The sequence below is a fragment of the Pelodiscus sinensis genome, chromosome 3 (assembly GCF_052426305.1).
Source record: "Pelodiscus sinensis isolate ZL-2025 chromosome 3, ASM5242630v1, whole genome shotgun sequence".
In the NCBI taxonomy this organism is placed as follows: Eukaryota; Metazoa; Chordata; order Testudines; family Trionychidae; genus Pelodiscus; species Pelodiscus sinensis.
The window spans coordinates 58,071,545-58,085,814 of NC_143054.1; the positions used below are offsets into that span (position 1 = coordinate 58,071,545).

General features: G+C 48.5%; 1 protein-coding gene across 1 annotated transcript in view; it reads left to right on the top strand.

Annotated features, from left to right (window-relative positions):
* PHIP (PHIP subunit of CUL4-Ring ligase complex) overlaps positions 1–14,270 on the top strand; it is a 308,497-nt gene that overhangs the window by 48,733 nt on the left and 245,494 nt on the right. Inside the window, exon 8 of the mRNA XM_075923789.2 lies at positions 9,580–9,801. Within this exon, the coding sequence (XP_075779904.2) occupies positions 9,580–9,801 (222 nt within the window). The remainder of the gene's footprint in view (positions 1–9,579; positions 9,802–14,270) is intronic.

A 14,270-nucleotide genomic window follows, 5' to 3' on the forward strand; every position in this document is an offset into this window, starting at 1 on the left:
CCCTTCCTATAAATTGAACCCCTTATATTTGGCCACACCTGAGAGCCTAGAGGGGTTTTACAAAATCTACTAGCCCAGGACCCTCAGTAGAATTAATCTGGCCCTGGGGAGTAGCCCTGAGTCTGGTTTGTGTGTGTCTTCTTTTTCTGCCTATCAGTTGTGGGCCACATCTGTGAGCATGGTTTTTTGTCTCACTTGCATGTGGTCCTCAGCTGATTTTTCTGTGGGCCAGTAGTTCCCGATCCAAAAACATTCCCCACCCTTGCTCTAAGAAGTCTCTACTGAGCCTATTTGAAATGGGGTTTTTCAGAGTATTACAATTTGGACTGAATTGGGTGGTTCTTGGTAGGAATGGGAAAAGACCCATCTTTGACATCTGGTGATTCTTCCTAGGGTTGCCAGATACTTAAAAACAAAACAAAACAAAACAAAAACCTGAACATGACAGGGGAGCGCCAAAAAAAAAGTATGTTTTGTTGTGTTTGTTTTTTTTCTGGACAGGTGCCGCAAAAACCAGACTATCTGGGTGTGAACTGGACACCTGGCAACCCTAATTTTCCCCCCTGCCACCCACTTCTTGCCAAATTTCAGCCCCGTCCTCCAAAACATCAGCTCCTCCCAGTCAGAGGCTCAGGACTCTGCACAGAGCTTACTGACTAGGCGGGGCTGGTTAATCAGCTGTCCTTCTGCACAGCTTAGAGTGAACACTGCCAACTTCACAGAACCCTGGCTGGGATGATTTAGTTGGGATTGGTCCTGCTTTTAGCAGAGGGTTGGACTTGATGACCTCCTGAGGTCTCTTCCAACTGTGAATATATTCACAAGCAGTGTTAATTTCAGGGTTTGTAAAATTAATAAGGAATCATAAAAGAACAAACAACTGGTATGTTTAGTCTGCTCTCACGCATACTCAAAGTTTTAAAGCAAAGTGAAATCCTCTTCTTTTTATAAATAATACCCTGGGTAAATTATGCCATACTTTCCTATTGGGTAGGATCAAGTGGGGAGTCTTCTCTTAACTTCAGCAAAACAAGCTGGTTCTTTTCAGAAGCATCAGAACTGATGATCCTCATTTTTTCTAATTGTAGTGGTGAAATACAGATATTTTTATTTCATACGAGCACATTTACGTGGTGTTGCTCAGGTCCTTATGAAGGGACTTAAGGCGGGGGGGCTGGCGGTGTGTGGGAACTGCAGAGTCAGGTTTGGGGGGGTGAGGCGCAGATCTGGGTAGGGTACTCTGTAGTGTTGGGGGTGGGGAGGCCAAAGCTTCTCCCCCAAAAATTCATACCCAGTTTTTTACTCTTCCCCTTCCTGTCCTGTCAAGGACTCAAAGCAAAGTGCTCATCTCCTCTGCTCCCTATGGTCCCCCTGCACTCACTCTGGCTGGAGAGCACAGAGGACTGGTAAGGAATGCAGCAATCTGTGCCTTTTCCCTTAGCTCCCAGATGAAAGGGAATAGACAGCAATGTCCCTGTATGAATCTGCGGGGGTGAAGTGGAGTTTAAGGCCCCCACTATCCTTCCTCATCCTCCTTAAAGGGCACCTGTGGGGTGAGAGACTCAAGGCTGGGACAGTTCTGGATTGGGCGGGGCACACGCAGCCGTCCCCTTTCAACTGCTTGGTGATTTTCTTTTCTGTATAGTTTTCTGAGAAGCAATCATATTCCAGGCACATCCCATTTTCCTGGCACAACCAAACCTTTGCACTGCTTTAAGTTAGGATAAGAGGAAGCTGTATACTGAATTTGGTGGTTATAGCTCAGAGGTGGGCAAATGCTGGCCCACAGGCTGGGTCTGGTCTGCCAGGGTTAGTTCTGACAGGCTGCCGCTGCTGTCAGAGAGAGGCATTGCAGAACAGGAGCCGGTGCAGGGGGGCGCTAGCTTAAAAGCCATTCTCCCCCTCCTCCCCCCAATACTGTTTCCACGGGGAACAGTAGAGGCAGAGGCACAGCAGGGAAACTGTGCAAGTGGGACTGAAGCAGTCTCAGCGCGCACCAGTCCTGACCGCTGGGCTTTTGCTACATTTCAAAGGCTGAAGTGCCACAGTATAGCAAGAGCTCCTGCTTCAATCCCCACTCACCCCCTGCTGGCTTCAAAATGTAGCAAGAGCCACTTGGCATTTTTGCTACATTTCAAAGGCTGAAGTGCTGCAATTCCTCACTGCTCTTCTGCCTTTTAAATGTAGTAAGAGTCGTGGGAGACATTTAAAAGGCTGAGGTGCAGCTGAGATAGGGAGTGACCTACCTCCCCCTTATTGACTAATCAAGAAGTTGATGGAAATTCCATTGACTACTTGATTAGCTAATTAATTGAAATGTAACATCCCTGCTCCAGTTCTAGCTCTTACTATTTGGGAAGTGTTCTTGGACAGACAAACTCTCTCAAATATATATAGTAGATATCTAACCTTTTTTGAATGCTACAAAGCTGTATGCTTCAGTATCCTGTGGCAGGGAATTACTTTTTTAAATTGTTTTGAAGTAGATAGGAATTTTAACGGTGCTGCTGTTTCATTTTATGATGTTCTCCCTGATGAGTAAAAGCATTCATATGGTTTTTCTACCATTCATTGTTATATTATTGTCTCCTTGTTAAATATTTAGACTTCTTTAAAGATGGAGCCCCTATCATATGCACACTCTTACGTTTTGTTGACCATCTTTAGGTTTTTCAGTATGCTGTAGCAATAGTTGTATAAAACTGTACTGGAAAGACACATAAGTGGGTAAGTTCAGTACTACTGAAATAAAACTTGAGGATAAAGCAATGGACTCCATGGAGATTTAAATCTCAGGGCATAAAAAAGCAAACCATGTGTCAGAGGGGTAGCCATGTTAGTCTATGAAGTGCCACAGGACTTCTCGTTGTTTATGCAGATTCAGACTAACAGATTTGTTGGAACATAAGCTTTCGTGGGCAAAGACCCCCTTCGTCAGGTGCATGTAGTAGAAATTCCAGAGGCAGGTATAAATATATACGCACATAAAAAGAAAGGAGTACTAATCAAGAGGAAGGCCAGACATAACGAGGTCAGTTCAGTTAGGGAGGATGTGGCCCACTTTTAGCAGCTGATGTGGAGGTGTGAACATCAAGAGAGGAGGAACTACCTTTGTAGTTGACTAGCCATTCATAGTCTTTGTGTAATCCTAAATGGATAGTGTCACATTTGCAAATGAATTGTAGCTCTGCAGTTTCTCTTTGTAGTCTTTCTTTGAAGTTTTTCTGTTGCAGGATGGCTACTTTTAAATCTGCCACTGTGTGTCTAGGGAGATTGAAGTGTTCTCCTACAGGTTTTTGTATATTACCATTCTTGATACCTGATTTTTATCCGTTTTTCTTTTGTGTAGGAAACTGTAAGCATCACCACTTACTGATGCAGGCATTGGGCCGGCGTGGTTGGAGCAGCCCTATGCTCTTGCTGCTCCAGCCTGGTCATGTCTACCACATCACCCCAATGTGTTTCATTTATGCTATTATTCATCACTATGTCAATTATCAGTAATATTAACATTTATATTTTAAGTCATGCAAATGGGCATTCTTATACAGCTCTTTGTTGACCACTTGTTCTGAATTTTGATGTAGTTTGGCTCTTTGGCTCTTTGGTTTGAAAAGGTTGCCGACTCCTGCTATGGATTCTGGCCTGCAGGCCTTACTGCCCCGAGAGAGGAGAGCAGTAATTTTGGCTATTACACCATATTTCCTTGAGGGGGAGGGACATTACTACAGACTATGGCTATTAAGCCACACTGCCCTGAGAGAGGAGGGCAATGCTATAGACTTTGTCTGCTCGGTCGGGTTAGAGGCTTGCCCATGGGCTCTTACAGTCGGAGAAGACTGTGGGCGGCACGAATGCAAGTGGGTAAGACACCCTGCAAGAAAGTGCAAAATGCTACATGCACAAGTTTAAGACAGCAAGATAGTTTCTACTTGATTTTACCTTAACAAAACAGAGAGAAAATGATAACTTATCTAAACACAATGTAAAATATTTAAATACAGGAATATGACAACCTAAAAACAAGTAGCAAAGTTAGAATGAATCATTGAGAAAAGAGCAAAGCAGCACAAATAAAAAAAATATTTAAATACTTCCAATTACTACAGAGTTGCTTCTCCAAACTGTCCTAGTGAGAAATAAGGGCAATATTTGCTGTTCTACATTCCTGTTTTAGTAGTTTGACAGCATGTGGTCTCCCTGTATTCTGTATACCAGTGTTTCTCAATTTTATTTGGCTGAGGAACCCTTTTCAGAATTTCAAGGAACCCCTAGGTTTGTCAAGCAAAAAAAAAAGGGGGGGGGGACCCACCAATTCATGAAAATCCCCACCAATGCATGAAAATCATATTCCTTCCCCAAGACCCCCCCATCCCCCTTCCTTGAGGCCTCATCCGCTCTGTTCCCCTCCTCTCTATCATTTGCTCTTCCCAGCCCTTATACACTCTCAGTAGGTTGAGACAGGAGGTGTGGGGTGGGAATGAGGGATTTGGGTGTGGGAAGGGGTGAGAAGTACAAGCTCTGGGAGGGAATTTGGATGCAGGAGAAGGGGATGTTAGCTCAGGGAGGGGGCTCCAGGCTGGGAAGTATTGGGTTCAGGTGGAAGGTTGGGGTGCTGAGCAAGCCATGGGCTTGTGGATGTGAGCGTGCAGGAGTTTGGGCTGGATATGTGAAGGACTCAGGGCAAGAAGGTTGTGAGTATGATGGGCTCAGGACACAGATTTGTGATGTATGGATGGTGCAGGAATGTTGTGGCAGAAGACTGAGGATATGGGGATGCAGGAGTTTGGGGATGTTAAGAGGCTCAGGACAGGGGGGTTCCAGTGTATGATAGGCTCAGATTTGGAAACAGGTGGTGCAGGAGTGTTATGATGCTTCAGTGAGATGGGGGTTTGGCCCCAATTGGGGGCTTGTTGGCCAGGCTTCATTTTTAAATAAAATATTATGTCAAACTCAAAGGCATTGTCTTTATTTATGAGAGGGGTGAGGAACCTGTTTTGAGTCAAGGGTCACTGATCTACAGAAAAGTCAGTTGGGGCCACACAAGTGAGATGCAAAAAAAAAAAAAAAAAAAAACCAACCCTCCAAATACCCCAAGCCTCACTAATGTGGTCCCAAATGTGCTGGTGGGTGCTGGGGCTGGGGAGAGGGTGCTGCTGGGTGGAAGGATGCTGACTCAGGTGGAGGGGTGCTGGGGCAGGCCGACAGCAGGTTGCTGGGGTCATGGACATGGTCCTGCTGGGCACTAGGGTGACTGGCAGGGTGCTGGGACAAGGAACAGGGTGCTGCTGGGTGCTAGCGTGGATAGCAGGGTGCTGGGGCTAGGGCGGTGCTGAGTCCTGGGGTGTAAGGCAGAGTGCTGGGGACAGGGTGGTGCTAGGTGCTAGGATGGATGGCAGGGCTGCCTAGGGATGGGCTGCAGGATCTGGGAGGGAGGTAGGGTGCAGAAGCAGGCTGGATATAGGGTGTTTGGCCAGGGGGAGGGAGCAGGAGCAGATTGGGGGTAGGGTGTCTGGCTACAAGGGAGGGTGCAAGGAGGGGACTTGGGTAGGAGTTGGACCTCCCTGATCTTGCAACCTTTGGACCTTACTGGTCCCAGATGAGGGATTTTTGGACCAGGGGAGGTCATTTCAGAGCTCCTGCCCCCCCCCCCCACTAGGCTTCTTCGCACCTCTATCCTCTGCAACCCAACTGAGATGCCCACCCCTGCTGGTTCCCTGCACTTCCCCCAAAACCATCCCCTACAATCCAAGGGAGTGCAGCACTAGTTCCCTGTAGCCCCTCACAGCCCAGCTGAGCTGCCCATCTGTTCCGCATGCCCTCCCCCATCCACCTCAGCCCAGCTGAGCCCTGCACTGGTTCCCTGAATGCCTCCCCCACAGCACAGCTGAGCCCTGTTTCCCTGCACCTCCCCAAGCCCTGCAGAACTGCTGAGTCAAGTGCAGATTCCCTTCCCCTCCCTCTCCTTGAGTTTAGCCCCGGTTCCTGGCACCTCTCTCCTACTGCAGCAGATGTGAGCTCTCCCCCCCCCCCTCCCCCCGCACCCTGCAGCCCAGCCCAGCTCCCCGGACCTACCCACTCTGCAACCCAGCTGAGCTCAATTTCCCTGCACTTTCCCCCAAACCATGCAGACATGCTGAGCCAGAGCTGATTCCCTGCCCCTGCCTCCCCTTGGCTGTGTCTACACTGGTGTGATCTTGCGCCAAAGCGGCTGCTCTTGCGCAAAAGCTTGCTGCCTGTCTACAGTGGTCGTGTGTTCTTGTGCAAGTACACTGTCGTTCTCATGTATGAAATTAGGGCTTCTTGTACAAGAACTATGATGCTCCTGCTCAGGAATAAGCCCTTTAGTGCAACTGTTCTTGTGCAGGAGGCCAGTGTAGACAGGCAACATGAATTTCTTGTGCAAGAAGCCCTATGGCTAAAATGGCCATCGGCACTTTCTTGGGCAAGAGAGCATCCACACTGCCATAGGTGCTCTTGCGCAAAAGCACAGCTCGTACATGGCAGCGTGGACGTGTTCTTGCGCAAGAAACGGCCAGTGTAGACATAGCCTAAGAGTTTCCTCGCATGAGCAAAGTGAATTTTGTGTTGTGCGCCAGTACTGAGTTCCTGTGGCTTGTTTGGATGTGGCACCCAAGGTATTAATAAATATTTTATAAACATTTACCTTTTCTCTCTGCCGCCATAGAATCATAGGACTGGAAGGGACCTCGAGAGGTCATCGAGTCCAGCCCCCCGCCCTCAAGGCAGGACCGACCTCCGTCTACACCATCCCTCTGTTCCTTGTTCCATCAGCTCCCTTGGTGCCTGCTGCTTCCCAACTCCTCACCCTCCTCTGCTGTCCTGACTCCTGCCCTTCTCACTGCCCTCAGCCCTCCTGCAACCTGTGCCCACTCCTCCAGTAGCCCCACTCTGATCATGTGAGCTACCCCTCCTCATCCCCTTTTCTAACACCTCCCTCTACAAACCTGCCCTGCCTCTCTCCTCTGGTGCTGGTCCCTCCCCTGCAGGTGTCTGCCCTTCTGCTTCACTCCCAGAATCCCCTGGCACTTGTACCTTCTTTTACTCCTGCACCCTCCTGTTGCCTCCCCCTTCCCTCACTGCCCCTACCCCCTTTGCCCTTTTTTTCCCTAATGCTCACCCCCTCACCATCCTCTGCCTCCGTTCCCCTCATGCCCCTGTGCCCACACACATGACTTGCTCCATCCCGGCCTTCCTCATGCCCACCTCTTCTTTCAAGCCTTCTCCCAGCACCTCCCCCCTTTAGCCCCTAATGCCCTTACCCTCTCCCTTCCCACCATCATGCTGTCCCCCTCCCACTGACGCCTCCCCTCGTGCCTTTTTCCTCATTGTTTGCACTTGGCCCCCTGGCATTTCTCTCTCCTTTACCCTGTTCCTTTGGTGCCTTCCCCTCCTCCTCTGCACAAGCCCATTCCTATCTCAGCCCTTCCGCTTCCCCTATCTTCTGCATTTCAGTTTGCAGGGCTGTAGTCTGCGCTTAGTCCCTGGACTCCGAACCGGCAACGCAGCCGCACGGTGCAACACATCGCCCAGCAGTTTTAAAATCCCAGGCCGTGACGTTACGTCACGCCTGGGCATCTCGCTGCTCACCGCTTTGAGCACGCCAAGCAGGGCAGCAGCAGCTGGCAAGGGGGAGCTCAGTTAAGGTTGGCACGGCAGGGACAGTCTGGGGTGGGAGGACATGCGGAGGGGCGAGGGCCTACTCCAGTTCCAAATATTGGTGGAGCATGGGCACCACGAGCCCATATAACTCGCTGCCTCTGCTGGCTAGCCGTCTCTCTCTCTCTCTCTCTGAGGGGGCGGGCAAGAGAGGCAGGGCAGGTGTGTAGAGGGAGGTGTTAGAAGAGGGGATGAGGAGGGGTAGCTCACATGATCAGAGTGGGGCTACTGGAGGAGTTGGCACAGAGGGGAGAGAAGGAGTGGTGGAGAGGGGCAGCTCGCAGGAGGGCTGAGGGCAGTGAGAAGGGCAGGGGTCAGGACAGCAGAGGAGGGTGAGAAGTTGGGGGGAAGCAGCCACCAGGGGAGCTGATGGAGCAAGGGGAGGAGACATGGCAGCAGAGAGAAAAGGTAAAGGTTTATAAAATATTTATTAATAACTTGGGTGCCACAGTGGCACATCCAAACAAGCCACATGAACTCAGTACAGGTGCACAACACAAAATCCATTCTGCTCATGGGAGGAAACTCTTAGGCTATGTCTACACTGGTGGCTTCTTGAAGTCTTGCGCAAGAACACGTCCACACTGCCATTTGCAAGTTGTGCTTTTGCACAAGAGCATCCATGGCAGTGTGGACACTCTCTTGATGAAGGAAGCTCCAATGGCCATTTTAGCCAGAGCGGTTTCTTGCACAAGAAATCGCTGCTGAGCATTCACACTGCCCTCTTGTACCAGAGAGCTTACACCTGTTAGAAAAGAGCATAGCTCTTGTGTAAGACACCCTCTCTTACCACGCTGTACTGTAAATTTCTTTGCTCAAGAGCAGGCGGGCAGTGTGGCTGCTCTGTGGGTTCTTGCGCAAGAATGGCTGTACTTGCCCAAGAAGCCGCGAGTGTAGACATAGCCTTAGAGGGAACACTTCCCCCAGCCTCTCTGCCCCCGAGTTAATGTCACACACATTGGGTTAAAGCAATTGCAGGATAGTTGCATGAGGGGGATTTGGTGGGGGCCAAACCAATCCCTGCTGGTAGGAGGATAGTGGGAAAAGTCCTTTGAGAGGGGTAACATGACACCTTTTACTTCTGGTCATATGTCCATCTTTCCCTGAGTGTGTTACCTGCAGAGGCCTGGTTAATGGGGGTTAGGGGGTGTGGCTAATGGGGATTAGGGTGTGGTTAATGGGGGCTAGGGGGTGTGGCTAATGGGGCACCACTGAAAATTATACAAATCTGCTGCCCCTGGTGGCCCTGGAGGAGGAGTGTCAAAATTGTTCGAATTGAGCCCCGCACTTCCTAAAGCCAGCCTTGCTTGCAACATCTGACTGGTGTGAATTGCTCCATTCATCTCAATGGGCATTAATAAAGATACTGGTTTTTGCTATTTTAAAAGTCTGTTTCACTGCTTATGAAGGCATGCAGGAAAGGTGAGGAAATATATTATGAAGAGACATGCTAGCATTTTTAAGTTAGGCGTGCATGAAGAACTAGTTAGTGTGGGGATAGAATAGAAATACAGGTATAGCATGAAATATTGTATTTAATATAAAATAAATACAGGGAACACTGTATACTGATTCATTATTCACTTTCATATGAAATATAAATTAGGGTGTTTGGAGTATCTACAGTATGCTGGCCTGAAGTTTTGCAGAAACTAAAAGAGTTTGCTGAAGCTTGCTGCAGGGTTTTTGTGTACATTTATAGATGCATACTTTGTATATACTGTTGACACTTAGCATGCTTTATATTTTTCTTGAACGCTCTTTTGCATCTTTCTTTAATGCATTCAGACTGTATTGAGAATGAATGTAACTGAATTTGTTGTTGTAGTTAAATAATATAAGTATGGCACACTGGAAGAGATAATTATATGATTTTGATGATTGCTGCCTTGTTTTTAGGGTTCTGATGATTGCCTTGTAAAAATCTGGGCAACAGATGATGGAAGGTTGTTGGCAACTTTAAGAGGACATGCTGCTGAAATATCTGACATGGCTGTAAACTATGAAAACACCATGATTGCTGCAGGGAGCTGTGATAAAATGATCAGAGTGTGGTGTCTTCGAACATGTGCACCCTTAGCAGTTTTGCAAGGTCATAGTGCATCCATAACATCACTACAGGTAACCATCTTTCTGTCTTTCTACAAATCACATAAGTGAGGAAGTGGATTGCAGTAATAATAATTTTTTTCTGTTAAGTTTATTTTAATAAGAAATGTGTAGTAGGTAACTAAATTATAAAGGCTGGACAAGTAACTTTTAAAATTGAATGGTCCCTTTTTGTTTTTTTTATATCATAAAAGTATGACAGACTGCAGACATTATTTCTGTCCCAAAGATTTTAATCTAAGAGCCAGATCCTGCAAAAACACGTTTCACTTCACACACATGTGTAGTCTGATTTGAAGAGGCTGGGATTACTTGTATGTAAAGTTAGGTATGTAAGTCTTTTATAAGGACCAACATATGAGTTTGGCAGAAGTGTTGCTTAAATAATGTGTGTGCTAGAGAGAATATTTTTAAGCATTAAAAGAACAAGTTCATTAGGTTATTTGTTTTCTAAATCACAAGCACTGGGAATTATTAAAGAGCTTATTGTAAGACTGTTTCTATTCCTTATATTTGAAAAGGTCTTTCCTTATATTCTTCTCCCTATTGATGTTCCACTCTGCTCTTACATTCAAGATTAGAGATTTTTGCTAGCAGTGTCTGTAGTATCCATGCTCATGCCCTGCCCTGATAGTCCTCATACCCCCATTCTAGTTCCTCCTCATCCTGCTTGGCTAAAGACACAGCTCCTCTTCTTCAGTTTTCAGTTAAGTAGGTAACTGCATGCACAGTATATTTGGACTGTATTTTTAAAAGATAACTTAAATGTGTGCACATACTAAAATCCACGCCCCTCCTTCATTTATTTAGTGTTCTGGGAATTGATTATGCTGTATCAGGGTAACTGATTTCTCAAGAGAGTGCTATCAAGATGTTCAAAACTAAGAGTAGTTGTCCAGCTTTTCCAGGCTCTCCATTTTAAAATAAAAGAAGAAAAGTCATTTTTTGAGTGCTTTCTCTTGTCCATTCTACATTAGGATTGTGTGCTCACTGCATGCACCATTTCCAGAAGTTTTTCCTTCAGCAGTATCTGTGGGGGAGTGGCACTCTCATGGCAACCTTCTGTTGCCTGGTGCTAGTATTGTTAGTGTCGTTCTACCTAACAGACTCTTTTCTGTAAAATACGTTGTAGTCCTTAATCATAGTTATCCCGTGGTAATTAAGAGGTAGTAAAATTGTCCCAAATGAGAGTTTGTCTTGGGATGGAACATGCCCTGATCCCCAGGCTTTAAGCCACGTGATCACTGTGAGTACCCCATGCATAGCAGCTGTCTGAGGTATCTGGGAGAAGGACATATCAGTGACAAGTGTTGCATTTCTAAGTCATTTAAATACAAAATAAAGGGTGAAAGGGACATTTGTCCTTGGGCATACCTGATGGAGTTGGTGTTGACTCCACCCGAGCAGAGGTCTGATTCAGCCCTGAGTACCCCAGAATCAGTGCAGACTACCCTGCCATCACCATTTTTCAGCCAGCACTTATCTCCCACCTCAGCTACTCCAAGAAGCCTAAGAATCTTGTGAGGGGAAGAGCTCTGACCTCTCATAAGGGAAAGAGAAGAGCCAGAGGAGAGCAAGGACTCAGCTGATCAGCCCAACTCCTCTGTCAAGAGAACTCAGCACCAGCTCCAGTTGATCAGTCTAACCTGTCTTGAGCCAAACCTGTTACTTTGGACAGCAGTGAGGGCCTTCAACAGATAAGATGTCCATTTGACACCAGAAGTCTTACAGGCACTGTAGGCTATCCTGGTGCTACCAGTATTGCCTACACCGGCTTTAGTGATTCCCTGGTCTAGGAGAAAACCCACTTTGGGATCTCTGAGCAGGTCCACATCTCAGTTGCATTGTTCTCCATCTTAGGGAAAAGTTTTGCCAGCGAAGAGCTGACACGCTTTAGACTAGAGGTGGGCAATAATTTTTTGCCAGGGACCACTTTGGAAATTTTTGAAGTGGCCCTGGTCTGAACAGGAAGCGCTGGGCCAGCAAGCAGAAACGGCGGGGCATCAAACGGAAGGGGTGGGACCAAGATACAATGACTGGTCATCAACTTCCGTCTTCTGCACTCATGGAAGGACCACGCACTACTTAGTTCATCCTTGGCAAGTGTTTGTGTAACCAGCTATTGAAAATCTGACGGATATTCTACAACCTCTCTATGTGGTTTATTCCAGTGGTTAATCACCCTGATGGGGAAATTTTTTCTAATGTCCACTTTAAACATCCTTTGCTACAATTCAAGCCCATTGCTTCTTGTCCTATCATCAGAGGCTACTGAGAACAATTTTTCTCCCTCCTCCTTGTAACAACCTCTTAGCTACTTGAAAACTGTTACTATGTTCAGTGTTCCCTTTAAGACTTTGCAACCATGAGAGGAGTAAATTTTGACTTGTGCACCAATATTGAGGTCATGTGCACTCGTTTGGATGTGTGCCGCTGTGGCATCCAATTTATTTTCGCTCGCTCGCTTGCTCTCTCCCACCATGCAGCATTTCTCATTTGCAACTGCCAGAGCAGACCCCGCCCTTTCCCACTCACCAGCCATGTGGCATGTCCTGTTCCTAGCTGTGAGAACAGGCTCCGCCCTCTCCACCCCAGCAGCTCCTTCACCACACCATTGCAGTCAGCCCTACCTGCTGGAGCTTCTGCTTGCTTTCCAGAGGTGTGCAGGGGAAGAATTTTTTGTGCACAGCCGTGTAGGTGTGCATCTTACCAGGAACTATGATCATATTCCCTCTTAGTCTTCTGTTTTTTTAGACTAAACCAACCCAGTTCTTTCAGTTTTCCCTTGTAAGAGGACCAGGAGTAAAAATGTCATAGGAGTCCCATTCAACAACCCTGCTCCCTCTGTTGAGTTGGTGTTGGACACTCCAGGCAGACCTTAGCTGGGGTGTGTACTTGGGGCTTTCCAGACCCGAGGGATGTGATGGCTGGAAGAGGTGATGTTACACATGAATGCCAAAGACCTTGGGGCAGTCCCATTGCTATGTGGAGTCATCTTACCTCAGCTGTCTGGCAAGGGGGCAAGTGTCTTTATGGGCAATATGGCATGGATGTTTTACATCAACAGGGCAGTGCACTTGGTGGCCTTCTACCTCTGGGATTTGTGCAGTGGCCACACCATTCATCTAGAGCCTTGCCACCTCCCTGGTATCAGGAATGTCCAGGTGGATCACCTCAGCAGAGACTTCTTTTATCATTGTGTTGTTGCTCCACCCAGAGGTGACCTGCATGCTCTTCCAGAGGTTGCAATCTCCTTATCTCAATCTGTTTGTCACCTGGCAAAACAGAAAATGGCGTCAGTGTTGCTCCATCTGGGATTTGGAAAAGTCCTGCCTTTCTGATTCCTTCCTCCTGTTGTGGACATAGGATTTGGTCTACTCATTTCTGACTCCTTGTGAGTCAGTCCTGGTAAAGATCATGAGGGGCAGAGCTCTGGATATCATGATCATCCCATCATGGCCTTGCCAGCAGTGGTTCTGCACACTCATGATCCCTCACCATCTGTTTTGGACCTGCTGTCACAGACCATCGCTGGTTCCTGCATCCCAACCTGAAGTCTCTACACTACACAATGCGGCTGCTCCATGGTTAAACTTGGACTTCTTCCAAGCTGGTATGCTCTTCCTGCAGGTTCTTCTGGGAATTAGAAAGCCATTAATGAGACAGATGTACCTGGCCAAGTGGGAGACGTTTTCCTGTTGAGCATCAAAGGGTGACATTTCTCCTTTCCATTTATCAGTGCAGGCCATCTTCGACTACAGCATCTTAGGAACTAAGGTCTGGTACAGGCAGTCCCCGAGTTACGCGGATCCGACTTATGTCGGATCCGCAGTTACGAATGGGGCTTTTCTCTCCCCGGAGGACGGGAGCGGCGGGACGTCCAGATGCGCCGTGGTCCCGCCGCCCGCGTCCTCCGGGGCAAGAAAAGCTGCTCCGCGTCTCCCTGGTCTGCTGGGGGGTGGGGGGGGGTAGCCCCCCCCAGCAGACCAGGGAGACGTGGAGCACGCGGGCAGCGGGACAGCCCAGACGCGCCGTGGCTGTCCCGCTGCTGGCGTCCTCCGTGGCTTTGCTCTCCAGTAGACCAGGGAGACGGGGAGCAAAGCCGCGGAGGGTGCCGGCAGCGGGACAGCTGCGGTGTGTCTGGGCTGCCCCGCTGCCCGTGTGCTCCGCGGCTTTGCTCTGCATCTCCCTGGTCTGCTGGGAGGGGGAGGGCTCCCCCCAGCAGACTAGGGAGACGAGAGCAAAGCTGCGGAGGACCCGGACGGCGGGACCGTGGCGCGTCTCGGTCCCGCCGCCCGCGTCTTCCTGGTCTGCTGCGGGGGCCAGGGGGCGCAGCTAGTGTGCGCCCCCCCCCCCCCCCAGCAGACCAGGCTTTTCTCCGGACGCCTGTGGTAGAGCAGCTGGGGTGTTGCTGGGTTGGTCCAGTAGCGCCAAGGAATGGCACTACTGGACCAACCCAGCAGCACCCCAGCTGCTCTGCC